Source organism: Lontra canadensis, unplaced genomic scaffold, assembly GCF_010015895.1.
Source record: "Lontra canadensis isolate GAN:19392208 unplaced genomic scaffold, GSC_riverotter_1.0 scaffold31, whole genome shotgun sequence".
NCBI classification, from domain to species: Eukaryota; Metazoa; Chordata; class Mammalia; order Carnivora; family Mustelidae; genus Lontra; species Lontra canadensis.
Window position 1 is genome coordinate 2,392,709 of NW_022631025.1, and position 19,431 is coordinate 2,412,139.

The 19,431-nt window shown below is 52.2% G+C and overlaps 2 protein-coding genes across 4 annotated transcripts in view; both read left to right on the plus strand.

Annotated features, from left to right (window-relative positions):
- Positions 1 to 2,974: 2,974 nt before the first annotated feature.
- Positions 2,975 to 10,007, plus strand: CDK20 (cyclin dependent kinase 20). 3 transcript variants are annotated; one of them, XM_032866427.1, is made up of 8 exons: positions 2,975 to 3,259; positions 3,676 to 3,789; positions 5,833 to 6,021; positions 6,231 to 6,352; positions 6,547 to 6,609; positions 7,320 to 7,434; positions 7,793 to 7,948; positions 8,953 to 10,007. In XM_032866427.1, the coding sequence occupies exons 1-8, from the start codon at positions 3,185 to 3,187 to the stop codon at positions 9,148 to 9,150; spliced, it is 1,032 nt and encodes a 343-aa protein (XP_032722318.1). In that variant the 5' UTR covers positions 2,975 to 3,184; the 3' UTR covers positions 9,151 to 10,007. The 3 variants fall into 3 exon arrangements, with proteins under 3 accessions (XP_032722318.1, XP_032722319.1, XP_032722317.1); XM_032866426.1 differs by having other exon boundaries at positions 2,976 to 3,259; positions 7,320 to 7,443; XM_032866428.1 differs by lacking the exon at positions 7,320 to 7,434 and having other exon boundaries at positions 8,953 to 9,214.
- A 1,260-nt stretch (positions 10,008 to 11,267) lies between these two features.
- The window catches only part of LOC116872925 (F-box/WD repeat-containing protein 12-like), a 33,768-nt gene continuing 25,604 nt past the window's right edge, over positions 11,268 to 19,431 (plus strand). The window contains exons 1-2 of the mRNA XM_032866425.1: positions 11,268 to 11,393; positions 13,417 to 13,454. Of these exons, the coding sequence (XP_032722316.1) occupies positions 11,304 to 11,393; positions 13,417 to 13,454 (128 nt within the window). The 5' untranslated portion in view covers positions 11,268 to 11,303. The remainder of the gene's footprint in view (positions 11,394 to 13,416; positions 13,455 to 19,431) is intronic.

Below are 19,431 nucleotides of genomic sequence, written 5' to 3' on the forward strand. Positions count from 1 at the left end.
TTAATTCACTTAGCATAATGTCCTCAAGGTCCATTCATGCTGTAACATGTGTCAGAATTTCCTCCCTTTTTAAGGATAAATACTTGTCTATTGCACATATATGCCACATTTAAAAATCCTCTTCATCTGTTGATGGACAGCTGGGTTGCTTCCTCCTCTGGGCTGTTGTAAATAATGCTGGAATAAAAATACGTGTACAAATATCTCTTCAAGATACTACTTTCACTTATTTTGGTTATATACCCAAAAGTAGATTTGCTGGATCATATGGCAGTTCTATTTTTAACTTTCTGAGGAACCACCATGCTGTTTTCCACAGCGGGTGCACCATTTTACATTCTTTTGTGTCTAGCTTCTTCACTCAACATTGTTTCTGGTTCATCCGTGTTGTTGCCAGCAGCGATGCTTTGTTCATGCTCATTACTGTGTAGTTCTCCATTGGGTGAGTATTTCAGTTTACTTGTCCATTCTACTGTAGACATTTGGGTTGTTTCTGGGTTTAGTATATTAATGAGTGCTGGTATGAACCTGTGTGTCCATCAGGAACATACATATATTCACTTCTGCCACGTTTAATTCCCAGGTATGGAATTACTAGATTATATATATGTGTGTCTGTCTATCTGGTTATTTGTAAATATGTAAAATCGCCATATGAGTATGACAAGATAGTATCAAACAGTGTTCAAAGTGGTTTTATGAACTTGCACTCACATCAGCAGTGTGTGAGTGTTCCGGCTGCACTACATCTTTGCCAGCATTTCGTATTGTCTCTCTTTTTCATTAAAATGATTTTGGGTGGTTACAGCAAAATTATGAGCTTTTTAAAGATTTATTTATTTATTTATTTATTTAGAGAAGAGAGCATGAGTTGGGGGAGGGAGAGAGACAAGCTGACTCCCTGCTGAGCATGGAGTCTGATGCTGGGCTCAATCCCGTGACCCTGAGATCATGACCTGAGCTGAAATTAAGAGTCGGACGTTCAGCCGGCTGAGCCACCCAGGCACCCAGTACAATTATGGTTTTAATTTGAAATTTCCTGATGGCTAGTGAAGTTAGCACAGAACTTGTCAAACATTTATTGGCTATTTGTGTATTGCCTTTTGTGAAGTGCCTACTCTAGGTTTTGCCCATTTTTCTGGTAAGGTTGTCTGCTTCTCAATTGTTTTATGAGTTCTTTATAAGTTCTAGATAGGAGCCCTTAGTCATATATATGTATTTTGGTATTTTCTCCCTTTCTGTAGCTTTCCTTTTCACTCTCTAGTGGTATCTCTTGAAAGACAGAGGTTCTCACTATTGATAGAGTCCAATTTCTCATGTTAGTACTTACACTTTCCCTTTTAGTACTTTCTATAACCTCTTTAAGAAAAATCTTACTTAACGCAAAGTCATTAAGATATTCTGTTTTCTTCTAAAACCTCATTGTTTACCTTCCATATTTAGTTTTTGCAGTTCATCTGGAATCAGTTTTTGTGTATGGTGTAAGGTTTGGGTCAATATACATTTTTTTCTTCATATGACCTTTCAAATGACCCAGGACTATTTTTTGAAGACCATCCTTTTCCCAAGCCACATCCTTTTCCTCACCATTTGTAATAGCTACAAAATATTCCATGCTAAGGCACTCCCATAATTTATGTACGCATTCTTCGTTGGGATATTTGGGTTATTTTCTGGCCTCTGCTATCATTATATAGGGTGAACATTCTTGTATGGACATCAAGGCATTCTTCTGCAATTTTTAAAACAAAGGTGGAACATCTGAGCTAGAAAATATTTACCTTTTTGAAAAATTAATAAATGATAAGGTTCAAAACACAATGAATACAAAAAGGCCCAGAGAAACCTTTACCTCCTACCCTGTCCCCAGTTCTTCCAGTCCCTCCACCAGGTAACCACAGTTCTGAAATCTTGTGTATCTTTGCCCTTATCTTGTAATGGATGAACAGACATTAGACTTTTTTTTTTTTCTTTTCTTTACACAGCTCGGGGCACACTGTATGCTCTGTTCTGCATCTTGTCTTTTTAAACAATGTATCTTAGAAGTCTTCTTATTGCTGCACATTAAAAAGCATCCTTGTTCATTTCTAAGACCACATATTCCACTAGATGGGTGTGCCATCATTTAGGCAGTCTCCAACTGTGGACATCTGTGGTGTTTACTATTTTTTGCTCTTCCCACAGTGCTGCAGTGAGTAACTTTGCACAGGTCATCCCACGTGTGTGTGGTATATCTGTTGGGGAATTTCTGGAAGTGGAGTCCCTGAGTCCAGGGATATGCATCTGTAACTTATCAGCATTGCCAAGTTACAAAGCTCCTGTTTTCCCATACCCTGGCTAACGGACTTAGATCTGGGATCATTAGTCACTTGATAGGGGAAAATTGTAGGTTATTTTGCATTTATCTTGTGTGTGAGATTGAGCATCTTTTCAGGGGTTTAAGAGCAACTTGTGTTTTCTGTCAGTGTCCTTTGATGTAATGCACTTCTTCAGAATCAGTCTTGCGAATTCCTCCAGTTATTTCTTCATGAGAAGCCTTAGGCATGGACTTTCTGGTCAGAGTTTGAACTTTTTAAAAGATGTGTCTACGTGTTGCCAGCTGACCTTCCAGAAGGGAGGCCTCACTGATTTTCCCTCCACAACCTGGCCCTGAACCAGACTTCCAACATTATTGGCTCCGGAGGGTCGGAAACTGGCGCGAGTGGGCATCCTGGCCTCCTGGGACGGAGCTGGCCCCGCCCCTCCAAGAGGCCCCGCCCCGTCGCCGGGAGGCCCCGCCTCAGTCACGCAGCCCCGCCCCCTCACCTGCGAGGCCTGCCTATCGCGACGCGCAGCCCCGCCCCACCCCGCCCACCTGAACGCTAAGCCCCAACCCCAGGCTGTGCGGCTCCACCCCCCGCTGCGTGCCCCAGCGTCGCTGGTCACGTGACGTCTGGGAGTTGCGGGCAGGGGTCACCGGGCGCCATTGTTCCGCGGTCCAGGTGCTGAAGCGTCCTGGGCACTATGGTTTTCTCCGAATGTAGTACGCGGCGGCCTGACCGCGGGGACCCGGAGAAGGCGTAGACGAGGCCCGGACGCCGTCCCCAGCTGCTGCCGGCCGCCCGGGCCGGAGCTGGGAGACAGCCCGTTGCTAGGCAGCGGCGTCGGGCCGGCGGGGAGGGGCGGGGCGTGCGGGGGCGCGGGCATGGACCAGTACTGCATCCTGGGCCGCATCGGGGAGGGCGCGCACGGCATCGTCTTCAAGGCCAAGCACGTGGAGGTGAGCAGAGACGCGGGGCGGCGCGCGGGCCTGCCTTCTCCTTCCAGCGGTTCCTGGCCGAGAGACAAGCCCACGTCTGCACCGCTGCGCCCGCCTCCCCGCCCCGCTTAGTGGTGTGCGCCCACCACTTAGGCCCCCTTCAGTGTGGGCCGTCAGGTTGCGGTCAGCTGCCCGCCCACCCGCGATGCCACCGCAGTCGTCCGCGAGTGCCCCAGGGAGCACTCGGAGCTGTTCGCGCAGCTCTGCAACAGCTGGGTCCCAGGCTGGACCTGACTTCCCTCCAGAACGGGGTGGGGGCGCTTCCCACTTCCACGGGGGCCTCGGGCCTTTGCGTCCCCCCAGATGGCGCCTGCCCCGTCGGCGCACGCCCTTCCCCAGCGCGGGATGGGTGTCAATGTCTGCGCTCTGTGCCGCAGACTGGAGAGATCGTGGCGCTCAAGAAGGTGGCCCTGCGACGGCTGGAGGATGGCATCCCCAACCAGGCCCTGCGGGAGATCAAGGCTCTGCAGGAGATCGAGGACAATCAGCATGTGAGTGGGGTTGGGCTCGGAGGGCCCCTTTCCGGAGCCTCCCTGTGCTCCTCCCGCACCCTTCCCTTACTCCCTGTCTTGTCCACCTCGGGCCCCGCTTACGTCCTTCCGCACGCATTCCCTCTTATTCACGCACTTCTTTCTTCCTGTACTCCTCATTCGTTCATTTATTCATAAAACATTTGACGATTTGTAATGATAACGATATCTGTCTCTGTAGAGTTTCTGTCCTGTTCCACAGGCAGGGTGAACTGTGTTAGGTCCATTGTCATTCTGGGTTAACCGCTGCTCTGCGAGGCGGAGTTCAGGATCTCCCTATTCTCAGGCCAGGGGAGGAGGCTCCTCCACCAGCGGTGGGCAGGCAGCTGGTCCGTGGAGGCTTTGGGTGCGGTCTGATTGAGGAGTCCAGATGTTGTAACCTGGGAGCCGTCCCTAGGCTGTACCCTGTGCTGAGCATGGGCCCCAATTGGGCTTCTGATAACTTAAGTGCAGTAGGGGAGATGCTCAGAGACGGCAGGGCCCACGTGGCCGGGTTCTGCTGTGATGGGGCTGGATGTGCTGTGGGCACACAGGGAGGGACACATATACCCCCAACCTCATGAACTTCACTGCTTTCTCTCAACCCTGGGGAGTGACAGTCGGTTGTCCTCTGGAGATGTCCGTGGTATATTGGATATATAACAAAAGCATATTGTAAAACGGTTTATAAAGCACATCTAAAAATATGTCGTCCAGTTTTGTATGAAAATGCGTGTATAGATATACACGTGAGTATGTATTAGTACAAGCCATATCTGTTGTAAAGTCTGATAGAATGTACTCTAAGGTTGATTGTAGGTGATAGGATTTTTCTTTTGTTTTTCTCTTTATAATTCTGTGTATTACCTGAATGTATGTGTGTGATCTGTGAAATGACTGTGTGCTGCCTTCAGAGTCTGAAAACCAGCAATAAAGCTATTCACATTTTTTTGAGGACAGTCCAAGGGCACGCAGACAGCCCACATGTGTGTGTGTGGGGGGGAGCCCGTAAGAAGGCTGGTGACAGAGGCCCTCAACCCGGTCAGCAGCCCAGAAGATTGTACTGTAAAACCCTCCAGATTAAGCCCTGGCCACCTGCAGCTCTCACTGGGGCCAGCACAGCTGCTTCCTCACTGTGCTCCCCCCCCCCCCCCCGCCGTCAGTGTAGACGGCGCTGGAAGAGCGCACTGGCTTTTCCCCACGCGGACAACTCCAGCCCCTCTCTTCATTCCTTCCACACACCTTCGGAAGTGCCTCTTCTGACACCATCCAGGCCACAGCACAGAACTGCGCAAATGTCCTTCCCCTAGAGGATCCTACGTGCCCGCATCCCTCCACCCTCCTTCCTGTTCCCACCTCCGGCCTTTGTGCTTGCTGTCCCTCTGCCCTCAGCTCCTTCCCACGTCCCTGCATTGCTGACCCCTCTGGTTCGATTCTATCTGTCCTCTTCAGAACCCGGACACTCCTGGGGGGTTTGCTTGCTTCTGTGTCAGATGTGTGTGTCTCTCCTGTGAGCTTCTTAAGGTTGTCAGGCCTTGCCAGCCCTTGCCACTGCTCACTGCTGAGCTGCCTGGTCCTTGTGACCCCCGTGGGCCCTCAGGAAGTATGTGTGACATGTCTCCTGATGCTGGGACTTCACGGCCCTACAGGAAACCAGAGGACACCTGTGCTGTGTTGTGTGTGTGTGTGTGTGTGTGTGTGTGTGAGAGAGAGAGGGAGAGAGAGAGAGAAAGACCCCTCCCCCCCCACCCCTGGTGATTTTCTAGTTCCTGGTCTGGGTGGATGACCAGACCCTGCCCTAGGTGACCTTCCATAGACCTCCTTTCCTTGAGTGGGAGTGCAGCGGTAGACGGGGACCTGCCTTCTCTCCAGAGCAGGCAGCAAGTAGGGAACCCTGAGCTCCCCTTCTGATCTCAGATCCTGCATCTCCTCTGCCCGCATTGTCCTCCGTCAGGGCAGGGCCTGGGCACCCCGGGAGGGTCTGAGCACTGTGGCTCCAGTGCTGACAGCATGCCCGCCCCGCAGGTGGTGCAGCTGAAGGCTGTGTTCCCGCACGGCGCGGGCTTTGTGCTGGCCTTCGAGTTCATGCTGTCGGATCTGGCTGAGGTGGTGCGCCATGCGCAGAGGCCGCTGGTCCCCGCGCAGGTCAAGAGCTACCTGCAGATGCTGCTCAAGGGTGTCGCCTTCTGCCATGCCAACAACATCGTGCATCGGGTCAGTCTCGGCACGGGCTGCGGCGGGACCTGCGGGGCCAGCCCTTGAAGAAGGTGTGGCCGGATGGGACCTGTGGTGTGGCCACACCAAAGAGTAAGTGGCCCTTAGGATGGGGAGCCGGGCTGACCTATGTGCTTAGCCTGCCGAGCTCTCCTCCCAAGGGCCTCTGGGGGATTGGGAGGAACTCATGCCTCCTTTGGTGTGCTCAGGACTTGAAACCAGCCAACCTGCTCATCAGTGCCTCAGGCCAGCTCAAGATAGCGGACTTTGGTCTGGCCCGGGTCTTTTCCCCAGACGGCAGCCGCCTCTACACACACCAGGTGGCCACCAGGTAGGGAAGGCCAGTTCCCAGGCAGGGCTTGGCAATGGGCGGACCCCAGCTTCTCACTGGGGATGAGATGCTTCTGGACCTTCAGTTCAGATATTGCTTGTGGGGCTGATGTGGGGCTGGGGTGACCTGTCTGGGCAGCCTTCTGGAAGACCGGCGACCTGGTTGTGACTGCCTGCTCCCCCCACCCCCCACAGGTGGTACCGAGCCCCTGAGCTCCTGTACGGTGCCCGCCAGTATGACCAGGGCGTTGACCTGTGGTGAGGCTCTTGTGGGCTGGGCGTGGGGGAATCTGGGTTTTATTCCTGGGCTTTGGGGTTGCTGAGCCATTTGGGGGTGTCTTCCCTGGTCGGAGGATCTCTGAGGAGTTTGGGGTCAGTTTTCCTCTCTGACATTTTTGAGCTGGGTGGGGGTCCGGTGTGTTCAGAGTGGGAAGCTTGTGGGCTGGAGTGCGGGACGTGGTCTGGGGTTCAAGACGTAGGGATCATCTGCATTACTGGGCAGGGGGTTGTGTATACCCCAGGAGGTGAGCTCTCCAGAGGCCCGGATCTCTCTGAGCCTTTATTTGGGCCAGGATGGTCTGTACATGCCTAAGAGCTTGACATGTGGGGGCAGTTTTGGAGGTGTGGCCCAGAAGGTGGGGAGTGTGAGGTGGCGGCTGCATGTTCTCGAAATGAGGCTCTGAGAAGTCTCAGAACCGTTGAGGGTGTTGCTGTGTTTTCTAGGGTTGAGGCCAGTGAGCTCTTCGGTAGGAGGATGCGTTCTGTGTTCTAGGCTTGTGGTCTTTGTGTATGAATTTGTATTCCTAGATCTGAAGCATTTGTGCTGTTTCATGGTGCCTTGGCTCCAGTGTGCGGGTGTGGGTGCTATGTGGGAAGATCTATGTCCTTGGTGTGAGGCGACGGAACTGGCGGGGGGAGATCTGGGTCCCGGTGTGAGATCTCTGAGCTCTTTGGGTCTGTATCCACAGGGCTGTGGGCTGCATCCTGGGGGAATTGCTGAACGGTTCCCCTCTATTTCCTGGGGAGAACGACATCGAACAGCTTTGCTGTGTGCTTCGAATCTTGGGCACCCCCAGTCCTCAAGTCTGGCCGGTTTGCAGGGCTTCCCGGTGGGGAGGGGCTAGGGGTAGGGGTCCTCCCTTCCCCCCAGTGGCCAGGGCTGCCCTTCCCTGCACCTTCTCCTCATGGCCCCATGTCTCCTTGACCTCCCAGACCACTGTCCTGGCCTCCCTTGGGGGCTTCTTCCTTTCTGCCCTGCTGGGTGCCTGAGGCCAGGTCCTGCCCCTTCCCTCCCAGCACACTTGCACTTCTCACCGAGTTGGGTATGGCGCAGGTGCCTGAGTCAGGGAGGGGATGTGGGAATTCAGGAGTGACAGCAGGAGCTGCGGGGGAGAGTGAGCGGGGGGCCATAGTGGGCAAGAACTGATGACGGTGGTTCTAGGAGATCATGGAGCTGCCCGACTACAACAAGATCTCCTTCAAGGAGCAGGCGCCTGTGCCCCTGGAGGAGGTGCTGCCCGACGCGTCTCCTCAAGCCTTGGACCTGCTGGGGCAGTTCCTCCTCTACCCCCCGCGCCAGCGCATCGCAGCCTCCCAGGTACGGTGACCCGCTGTCCCTGATCCTCCTTGCTCGGGCCCTGCAAGCCCAAGGCTGAGGCCCCTCGGGACCTGTGACGGGCTGGAACCAGAGCCCAGGGGGTCACGGGCAGGTCAAAGGCCCCATGCCCACCTTGCAGAAGAGAGTATCTGGATTATCGGTGACTGGCACCCTCATCCCTTCAACGGATACTCTGCACCTGCACACGCCCGGTATCATCCTGGGCCCTGGGGGTGGGGAGTTGGGACTGACTTCGGGGAGTGCAGGTTTAAGCAGGGGAGAAATGATGAGCAGAGTCTGGCAGGGGGGACCCAGAAGGGTGGGTTGTGTGGCAGGGAAGGATGGGGAGGACCTTAGACTGCTGGCCAGTAGTGCCAGGGCCTCTGTCCTGGGTGTACCCGTGTCCCCAGCCTCACGGCTGCTCTTAGCACTAGCTCCGTGAGTTCTCACATCATCAGGATGTCTAAAGTGGGCGGAGGTCATCTGACCACTTCCCGCAGTCTGAACCCCTGCACACTGCCTCCCCCACAAGCAGAAGCCCAGGTCCGAGGGGCCCAAGGGTGTCACACACTTGGGGCCATCACCTCTGGCCCTGCCAGCTCCTTTGCTCATTCCCCCCCTGGGCTGCAGGTGCACTCTGCGTCCTCGGGCCTCACCTGCTCCCCTCTCAGCTCTCTGGTCGAGCCCCACTCTGCAGGCCTGCAGCCTCTCCAGCGTCCCTCGCCACTTGCTGTCTCTGCCACAGCCCTAGTCATGTGATGCACCCTGTATCTTCCTCCTTTATCTTGTCAGCCACAGCACCCCTGACTCACGGAAGACTTCTCGAGGGCAGGTTCTTGGTTCTGCCAGCTTCTGGAACAGTGCTCAGACGATGAGCACTCAGATGCTGTGGGAGCGAGCCTCGGGAGGGGGGTGCTCAGATTCCCCCCTCCTGGGGAAGTGCGCCGAGGCTGGGATAGTGAGGTGACTGATTTCCTTCTGCTGTCCCTTCTTGCTGCCCCCAGGCCCTCCTGCACCAGTACTTCTTCACGGCTCCCCTGCCTGCCCACCCTTCAGAGCTGCCGATTCCCCAGCGCCCAGGGGGACCTGCTCCCAAGGCCCACCCAGGGCCCCCCCACGTCCATGACTTCCACGTGGACCGGCCTCTCGAAGAGTCACTGTTGAACCCGGAGCTGATCCGGCCCTTCATCCCAGAAGGCTGAGACGCTGGGCCAGCCCCGCTGTCCTGCTCCCCAGAGCCCCCCAGCCTTGTTCTGCTTAGCCTGACTCGACCTCCCATGGTCTCTACCCAGCCTCCCTTGGTCCACTCCATGCCTGGTCCCGCTCCCAGCCAGGCGATGAGCACGTCCAGCCGCAGCAGAAGAGACCAGCAGCCTGCGCTGTCAGCTTCCCATCTGTGTGCTGCTGACTTTGTGGGCTTTGGGGCTGTGCCTGTCATGGTGCTGGTCCTTCAGGCCCTGGCCTCCCAGTCAGGGACGGTCCCAGTTCAGGGCAGCACAGAGTGTAACGATGTCCTCACAGTGGAACAGAGGCAGAAGGGTAGGTCTGTTTTGGTTTTGTTTTCAGAGACATTAAAAGCTAGTTCAGTTTTGAGATTTATTAGGAAAAGCCCAGGTAGTTCTGCCTGGTGTCTACCCCCTTCCATTCCTCTTGAAGGAAGTGGCTCAAGTGGCATCAGTTCCTGGCCCTTGCTTCTCTGTGGTCATGAGGAAAGTGGACCCATTCATGGCTACTCTGGTCCTGGGGGCTTCGTACAGTGGAGCTTCCATTTGGAGGCTGGGTGGCAGAAGTCAAGCCCAGGGATGGCTTAGGTTGGGGACTGATCAGGTTTAAGCCTGTACCAACATCTCTACCCTCAGGATAAGGGTGAGCCAGGACCAGACGTGTCACCTCCTTAGATACAGAGCAAGTGAGGAGATAGGCATTCCTGGAACTCATGTCTTAATTTAGTAAATCCAAATACAAGCCCAATCAGCCCTTGTTGTTTAATAAGATTTGATAAGCTATTTCTACAATGTGTACGGAAATAAAAGGGTTAAGAGAAGGCAGCAGAAACTCACTCCGTTAGACCTAATGCTGTAGCACTCAACAGTTGGGACAATGCAGTCTTAGTTCAGGAAGAATTAAAAACAGAGCGGAGAAACTTAGCGGTCTTTTATTCGTAAAATACCACTTTGTTCTTCATGTGGATGAACGAACTTCTGTGAACACTGAGGACGGCTCATTGCCCTCCAAGCTCCTAGGCCAATGCAAAACAGGGTAGACTCAGTTGTTGCTTTCAGGGAGAGGTCTGATGTTTGAGGGATGTGTGCCTGTTTCTCCAGCCACATCTTCTGTCAACTCTAAGCTGCCGTCTCGAGACCTTCTGGGAGCTCTAAGCTCCGTATAAATTTGAGCTTGTACCCACAGCTCTACCACTGACCCTGACCTTGAATGTCAAGGTCAGACTGAGGCTGGGGATCACGGCCAGGTGAAGTTCACTGAGGGTTCCGGGGCCAGGATCAGGTGAAGGTAGGGGAGATGGCAGATGATAGCAGAGTTGAGGGTTAGAAGCAGGGCGAGGTTGAAGGGGAGGTCGTGGTCAAGGTAAGGGTGAGTGTCAGGAGTAGGGGCGGCCCGACCGTGGTGAAGGAGAGGACCTTGTCAAAGGCCGGGTTGAGAGAGTAAAAGTGGAGACGCAATGCAGGACAGGGCATTTACTGGCAAGGGTGAGGGCAACGGCCAGGGCTGAGGAGGTCTTCGCTTCACGGGCCCTGTCGTGAGCGTTAGTGCAGGGGTGAAGGTTAGGGCGAGGGTCGAGGGGGCGGGCAGAGGCAAGTGGGAGCAGCGGGGCGAGATGGGTACTGCACGAGGTGGATCGCTGTCTGGCTGCAACAGGATTGACCCCGAAGAGCTGGAGCACTACGGGGGCGGAGTCTGCGGGGCGGAAGTGCGGCGGGATGGGTGGGGCAAGACTGGAACGGAAGCACCGTGGACGGGTGGGGTTTTGCCGAGAGTAGTGGAAGCGCGGTGGGTTTGGATTTGGCCGGAAGTGTCGCGGACTGAGAGGGTATGGCCTGTGGGCTGGACTTGCCGTGGGATGGGCGGGATTTGGCCTTCGTGGCGAAAGCGCGGCGGGATAGGCGGGGTTTGGCTGAGTGGGGCGGTGGCGCGGTGGGGTGGGCGGGGCTTGGCCTGCGGGGCGGAAGCGCGGTGGGATGGACGAGACTGGGCCGAGCGAGGCGGAAGAGCGGCGGGATGGGCGGGGTCGGGCCAGCTCTGCGCAAGCGTGGTGAGGTGGGGTGCGGTTTGGCCCGGAGGCGCCGAAGCGTGTGGAAGGTGTGGAGGGTGCGAGGGGCCGGGTCGGCGGGGCGAGATGGAGCCGCGGCTTGGGTTCCACGAACTGTTGCACGTTTTCTCCTTCCTGGAGGCCCGGGACCTGCTCTGTGCCGCGCAGGTGGACAAGGTAGCGCGCTCTGTCCGGGGCGGAGGCAGGGCTGGCTTTATGGTGCCTGAGTGTTCGCGGCTGGCCGTGCTCGGGGCTTGGTTCCCCATTTAGGAGGCGGTGTCGGCGGCCCTGATGCCATGGTCCGCAGAGGGCGCTCGCGGCCCCCGGGGTGTAACCTGCGCGGCTTTTGGGGGAGCAGCTCTGCAAGCCGCCGGCCCTTGGCAGCGCCCAGAACTCTGCTCGGTTCGCCTGCAGCGGGCGCCCTACTGTTAGGTTTCAGCGCTAAGATGGGCTTGGGCACCGTTTTCCTTGCTCCTCCCAACTCTTCTGGAATATTCTGGAATTTCCCGCCTGGGGCCTGCCTGGGAAGCCAAGGTTTTCCTGTGAGTGGCACGTCCTCTGCGCTCAGGACGCTTGCACACCTGGAGCTTGGCTGTGCTTGCCCAAGCCTGTTACGTGCATCCACCTGCGCGGCCGCGCCCCTGTGCACCTGCGCGGAGCTCTTCCCAGAACCCACACAACTGAGTGTAGAGCGTGTTTATAACGCCCGCTTTTCCATTACCCGATTCATGACTGCGAGCAGGATTTCTGTGTTTTGCGTCTTGTCTCTAGCACCCAGTGAGTTTCTCGGCATTTAGTGTACCCTGTGTGAATACGTGCTGAGTAAATGAGTTTGTTAACCTTGGAAATGAAACTGCCAGTTATTTTACCAGCAAAAATTTGTTTATTTGGGAATAGCAGAGAATTGCAGTTATGCTGGATTTTCATCCCTTTGTTACCAGTAAGGAAACTGAGTGTCATGCAGGTAGTCTCCATTCAGGGCTGGAATTGGATCCCTGGCTGTTTTCCCAGCAGCAGTCTAGGGATAGCTTAGGTGCAGAGTTTGGAAGGAGGAGGACTTAAACCGTTGGCTAGCACCAGCTTCTCTGGGACAGAGTGTACTCCTTAGGTAAGATGAGGTCAGTAATCTTTGCCTCACGGTGTCATCATGAAGGCCAGGATCTAACAGAGGTGTCCTCAGCGGTGGGAAGTATTTTTCCGGTCATATTACACATTATATTTCTGTGTTTGGGAAATAAGGTATCAGTTGGGTTTTGAACCGGGAGCTAAAGAAAAGAAAAACGTGAAAATCTTCTTGCCTGACTTGGCTTGATTTTTGCAAAATATAAATTTTACGTTTCTGCCAAGAATACCGCGGAACTTTGATCTAGCAGATGACCAAGGGCTGTGGAGGTGGGGACTTGGCCTCAGAGGAAGGTGGTTCCCTCTGCCATGGATCAGAAAGCCAGTTTCTGGGATGGAGTCTTCAGTGGAGCCGGACCACAGACAACTCCAGAGCGGTTCCTGCCCAAGCTGTCCCAGGACGCAGCTATGGGCCTGAGGGAGGGCTGGCATGGCACTCTGGTCCCCTCCCAGGCCTGACAGTGAGCCTCTCCCAGATGCTTCTGCAGGGGGCAGTTTCTGGAGCAGGGCTGACAGTGTGTCCCACCCCCACTCGCCCAGGGGGCTCTTCGGTTCCACCATTTTGACATCTCTGGGACATCCTCTAGGCCAGTGCAGCAGCCATTTTGACGGAAGCCCCTGGTCCTAAATCAGCGTCACCCTGCGTTCCTCCAGCCAGTTCCCGAGTAGCTTCTCACAGTTTTTGCAAGTAGGACTTTGCGATTTGGGTCTGATAGATCTCTAGCTCCTTTCCCCAGAACCCCGTGCTCCAATTACGGCAGAATACTCCTCCTTTTTTTCTTACATCGGAATCTCTGCTGGAGTAGTCGTACCTCTCCCTGGAGTGCTTCATTCCCATCGGGGGCTTGATCAGTAGTGGCTTCGGAGCCCCTTGGCTCCGTTGAGTTGGCCAGTCTCTCCTTTTTCACTCATCTGGTTGTTTTTATTGGACTCTCCAAGTCTGTCTGTCTCCGCAGGGCGAGTCCCTGTGCCCGCGGGCACTGAGTCTGATGCAGCGCTTCGCCCGTCGCGCAGTGTCGGCCCGGCTCGCTGCCGACTGCCGTTGACTGACGTTCTCTTCTGTGCTTTCCTGTTCTAGGTCTGGAATGAAGTTTCAAGGACCAACGAGCTGTGGAGGTGAGTGAAGGAAAAGCCAGATGTTGGCAGGAGAGTGTCCCACAAACGTGAGGGGGCGCTGGGTAAGGGTTGTGAGCACTGTTTCTGGCTTTGATGAGTTCACGAGAAAGGACAATCCGCAGCACCTATCGGCAGGAAACTCTTTCCCTCCCCCTCCCGTTAGGCTGTAATACTCCTTTTTTAAATAGTGTATTGAAGTACAAGAGTTTTATTAATTGAATGAGAGAGCGATATACGGCAGGAGTACGAAACTCGGGCAGAAAGATACAGCAAATGCGCACGGCTGGCTGACAAGACTGTCCACAAACTGCTTTAATTTGAACTCGTGTGTGACAGCAACAACGCAGAGCTGTATAAGCACATACGATACTAAAATTAAAAAAATAAAATCAGGGCGCCTTGGTGGCTCAGTCAGTTAAATGTCTGTCTTCGGCTCACACCACGATCCCGGAGTCCCACAAGGGGTTTGGGCTCCCTGCTCCATGGGAAATCTGCTGCTCCCTCTGCCTTTCCTTCCGCTCATGCGCTCTCTTGTGTGTGTGCTCGCTGTTTCTCTCAAAATGTTCTTAAAAAATTAAATTTGAAAATAAAAAATATTTTAATCATTAATTTATTATGTTTTTCTTTCTTATCCATTTTCCCTTTGGAACCTGACTTCTTTTGTTCCAAGAAAGGAGTGTCAGATAGTCTGTCTCTTGCTGGATGAGAGACGATAGCCGTGACTGTCAGCTGGGAGCTGTGTTAGGTTTTAGCTGCCACAGCTGTTCACACGTGAAGGGACTGACAAACGTGGAGGGAATCTTTGCTTGATGGGTTTTGTTTCCAGGATGGCTGTGCATTGAGATATTTGAGAATTCTGGAAGACCAGACTTGCTGTATTTAGTGTTCAGTGTCCTGTAGTATCTGTTGGTTTTCATTCACTCGTTATTGCTAATGATACTAGCTAGAAAAATTACACTGATCCCTTTAGTTAGTTTTGAAGAGAACTTTTACTGGCTTTCTGTATTTACAGTTTGGGGGAGTGTGCTCTAGATAGAACATCCAGTTCTGGAGATGGGTTTTTCTGTGGGGGTGGACAGAATTCTGTCTTTGCCAGATACGATTCTCAGTGACTTTGTGTCATAGGAAATAAGTGGAGTGACTGGCGGGTTGGTGCGAGTATCTGCGGAAGCCCGGCAGAGCGGTACTCACACGTGGAAGTAGGTGGGACGCCAGACCAACCCCAGCCTTCGTGCTCATCTTCGATGCTCAGCAAGGAGAGGAGTTTCTGTTGGACTGACAGGAGTGGCTTTCTTTCAGCAGTTCGGAACATACCTTCTGTGGCTTATCACTGACCTCCTCACATATGTCATGTGTTGCCTTGTGCCTCTGATTCCTCCGGTAGATGGTTTGGCTTCTGCGACCCGGTCACCGGTGGGTTTCCATTCGTTACTATTTCATACTATTTGCTGCTAGACCGTTTCAGCATTCAGTCACTCCTCAGCATTGTAGCCTTGAACTGTGTTCTTGTAAAAACAGTGGGTTTATGTTTCTGGAGTGGGGACAGCAGCATTTCTGGAGCACCGACCTCTGTGGTCACATGCATGTATCATTTCTGATGCTGTGTCTCTCATGGGTACCAGGCCCCAGAGTTTCTCCAGGCGCATTAGAAATTCTTAGGAACACAGCAAATGAATGTAGTTAAGTGGTCTTTTTTTTTTTAAAGGTTTTATTGATTTATTTGACAGAGATCACGAGTAGGCAGAGAGGCAGGCAGAGAGAGAGGGGGAAGCAGGCTCCACGAGGAGCAGAGAGCCTGATGTGGGGCTCGATCCCAGGACCCTGAGATCATGACCTGAGCTGAAGGCAGAGGCTTAACCCACTGAGCCACCCAGGCGCCCTGGTCATATGTTTTTAATACGTACTCTGTAATTTTAATTGAGAATGCTGCTAGTTCCTTTTTTTAATGTCTCATGACCTTTTAAATTCTACCTTCAACATGCTGAACATTAACTTTTGGTTAGAAGTAAAGTTGCAAATACTGGTTTTTGTTTAAGGTACATAATTTCTGTTGTGTACAACAGATCGTTACTAATTGCTATCTGTGAAAAGTTTTGGTATCACAGTATTTTTTCACTTGATAACATCGAAATTCAGGGACATATCACATACTTTATTCGTTATTCATACTTTAACCTTTTTGATGGTCTTCCTTCGTTTGTTTTAAAGATTTTATTTATTTATTTGACTCAGAGAAAAAGTACAAGCAGGGGGAACTGCAGGCAGGGAGAGAAGGAGAAGCAGACTCCTTTGCTGAGCAAAAGGAGCCTGATGCGGGGCTCGATCCCAGGACCCTGGGATCATGACCTGAGCCGAAGGCAGCTGCTGAACGGACTGAGCCACCCAGGCGTCCCGTTTGTTTGTTTTTTTTTTGTTTGTTTTTCTGTTTTGTTTGTTAGTTTTAAAGATTTTATTCATTTGTCAGAGAGACAGATAGTGAGCACTCAAGCAGGGAGGGGGCAGGCAGAGGCAGAAGCGGGCTCCCGCTGAGGAGGGAGCACAATGCAGGACTCAGTCCCAGGATCCCGGGATCCTGACCTGAGCCGAAGGCAGCCAGTTAACCCGCTGAGCCCCCCAGGTGCCCCTGTTTGTTTTTAAAGTAGGCGCCACAGCATGGGGCTTGAACTCATGAGCGTGAGATCAAGACCTGAGCTGAGATGAAGAGTTAGCTGCTTGACTGAGCCACGCAGGCGCCCCAGTCTGCCTTTGTTTTTTCAAATCATTTGTTCTTTTCATTTCTTCTAAGTATTGGTCATGGGTCCTATTTAAGATTTGTGTAATGGTGTGTAATGGCCTTAAATACGTAAAATAGACTTTACTTCCACAAAGCAACATGACTTGACTTTTTCTGAAGCCATATTATCTTCTTGGTCTAGCTTTCATTTTCACACATTTTAGATTAAGATAGGGTACAAGAAATTTCCCTTCTTATTTCAACTCAAAAGCAACAGTATAAGGAGCAGTGATGGGAGCTCACTGACACTCGGTCTGAACATCCAGAAGGTAGAAGAGGTGGCGAAGCCGAGAGCTCGTCTTTAGCTGAAGGGTACAGGTTTATGCAGCTCTGGACAGATTCTGGAAGGTGGGAATTCGGGTTCAGCATAGCCAGACCACTTGCCTTTTCCTGAATTTCATGTGAAAACTTACGACTTCTTGGTGTGGCAGCCACTCCGCGTGGGCTGGTCCTGTGCCAGCTGAGCAGAATAATCAGGGTCCGTTGGGCGCATAGGCTGCCAGCATGCTACTTTTTTTTTTTTAAGTTGAATTAAAAAAAAAAATTCTATTTATTATTTGAGAGAGAGGTTGAGAGAACACGTAGGGGGAGGGACAGAAGAAGCAGCAGACCCCCTGTAGAGCAGGGAGCCGACTCGGGGCTTGATCCCAGGACTCGGAGGTCATGACCTGAGCCCCCCGGGAGCCCTTGTACGCTACGTACAGGCCCGGCGTTCCAGGACGCACAGGAGGGGGCCGAGCTGCCCTGTGCAGCGCCGGAGGCCTCTGCCTGAGCAACCTCCTGGCCGTCTTCTCACCAGAAGTCCACTCTCTGTGCTCAGGTCCCGTGTCACAGGTTGCGCCTTCTGAAATGTCACGTTTCTCCCGTGAACTTCCATTTTGCTTCTCCTAACCACTGGCCGAGAGTGCCCTGTGGTAAGAGCCACGTCTCCCTCACTGTGGTGCCCACAGACTCGACGCAGAGTCCACAGTTCTCTAGAGTTGTGAGCTAATGTTCTTGTTCTCAAAAGCCTGGTGACAAAGCTGCTATCCTAGAATGGCCAGCAGTTGCATGGAAGCACAGAATGCAGGCTCTGGAACATGGTGGATTTGAAAATTTTCTCCTCTCTCAAAGCAGTGAGTAAAGACACAAATTGTCAAAGTCGACTTTTTCGGAACTCTGGAAATTAACAAGAGACTTGTAGTAGTCAAGGAAGTGTTCATTCAAGAAAAAATATTTGAATCTTAGAACAGCAAGTTTTCTTGCCCTGTTCCCATAAATGTCTCCAGTTCTGCGTTAGTCTTGAATGTCATCGGCTCACGATCCCCGTGAAACCAGGAGCTTGGCAGTCACTGGAGGGGAAAGAATGGGACTGGATTCTCATTACCAGAGAATTGTCGTTATTTGACCTGCTGGTATTTCTTGGAAGACCCCAGGGGCCTACTGTTTTTATTTGGTCTGACTTGGAGTTCACTCAGTGTGAAAGCCTCTCCTTCGGGACCTTTGTCAAAACAGTAACTGACACCTGATTAACTTTGTGACTGTCAGAGATGATGGACAGCAGTTGAGCAAATAGGCTAACCAAAAAGCTTAAAAGAAGAAGCCGAGAATGTGATGTCTTTTGGGGCTTGGGCTTTGAAAAGCTCGACACTTGCCTGGGAATCGAAAAGCCCAGCCACATGCAACGGGGGTGTGCACAGTTTCAGGGAGACCTAGGAAGGCTCTAAACTCACTTGTTTGGCTGACCCGGAGGTTCTACGCAAGTAGGAGGTGAAGGCTTGGGTACAGCTCTCGGCTGCTGTACTGAGTGCTGAATGCACACCCCAGCACGCACAGGGGCCCTTTGGGGATGAGCAGCAGACTTCGTAGTTGCAGGCATTTTGGAAATCCGTGGCCAGTTGCTGGTGAGCTCTAATTTAAGCAGAGACTTCAGTGGCCATGTGTGACAAAAAACGCAGGCTTTTCAGGATTTGTTCATAAATGTTACTAAATAAACAATAACCGCACATAGCTGAAACAGCAGACCTGGGGGGGGGGTCAGATTTCTAGAATTTGACATTACTTAAAATGTTCAGTTTTCAACAGAAGTTATGAGTCATGCAAAGAAATAAGAAAGGTATAGCTTATACGTAGGAAATAAAGCAAACAACAGAAACTTTGAGAAAGAATTTAAATCAGCTATTTCCATTATGTTCAAACAACTAGAAGCGACCATGTGCAAAGAACTAAAGGGAAGTAGGACAGAGTCTCATCCAATAGAGACTATCTGTAAAGAGTAATTCTGAAAATAACTACGTAGAAATTGTAAGGCAGACAATGATACTCTACACACTTGGGGTTTAACCACAGAAGATGGAATCAGTGAATTTAAAGATCGGTCAAGGGATGCCTGGTGGCTCAGCGGGTTAAAGCCTCTGCCTTCGGCTCAGGTCATGATCTCAGGGTCCTGGGATCGAGCCCCGCATCGGGCTCTCTGCTCAGCAGGGAGCCTGCTTCCCCATCTCTCTCTCTGCCTCTCTGCCTGCTTGTGATCTCTCTGTCAAGTAAATTTTAAAAAATCTTTAAAAAAAACCAAAAAAATAAAGATCAGTCGATGGATATTATCCGGTGTGAAGAATAGCATGAATGTGAAGAAGGAAGAAAAACTAGCGGGACTGCGAGACCTGTGGGCCACCATGAGACACGCCATCGTTGCGTAACAGGAGGCCCTGAATGAGAGGGAAAAAGGAGAAGGAATAAAATATCTGAAGAAGTAAGGTCTGGAAACTTCCCAGATTTGATTAAGGATGTTAATTTACACGGGCAGAAGCTCAGTGAACCGCAAGTGGGATAAACTCAAGGAGTTCCACGTCACCAGTGTCGCCTTAGTGCGGCAGGCAGCACGGCTGCCTCCCAGAGTCCGTCCGCGTCAGGACACGTTGTAGGGAACCCGGCTGGCTCGGCGGGTAGAGCTCGCAGCTCTTGATCTGAGAATCATGAGTTCAGTGAAGCCCCACGTTGGGGGTAGAGATTACTTTAAAAAAATAAAATATTTAAAAAGACACACTGTAATCAAACTCGAAAGCTGAAGATAGAGAATCTTGAAAGCAGCAAGAGCGAAGCAACTCATGTGCGACCCGTGAGATTTAACCATTGGTGTCTCATGACAAAACACGGGACCCAGAAGGTAGTGGGATGACACTGAACGTGTTGAAAGAAAAGACCGTTACTTAAAGTTGAATGTCT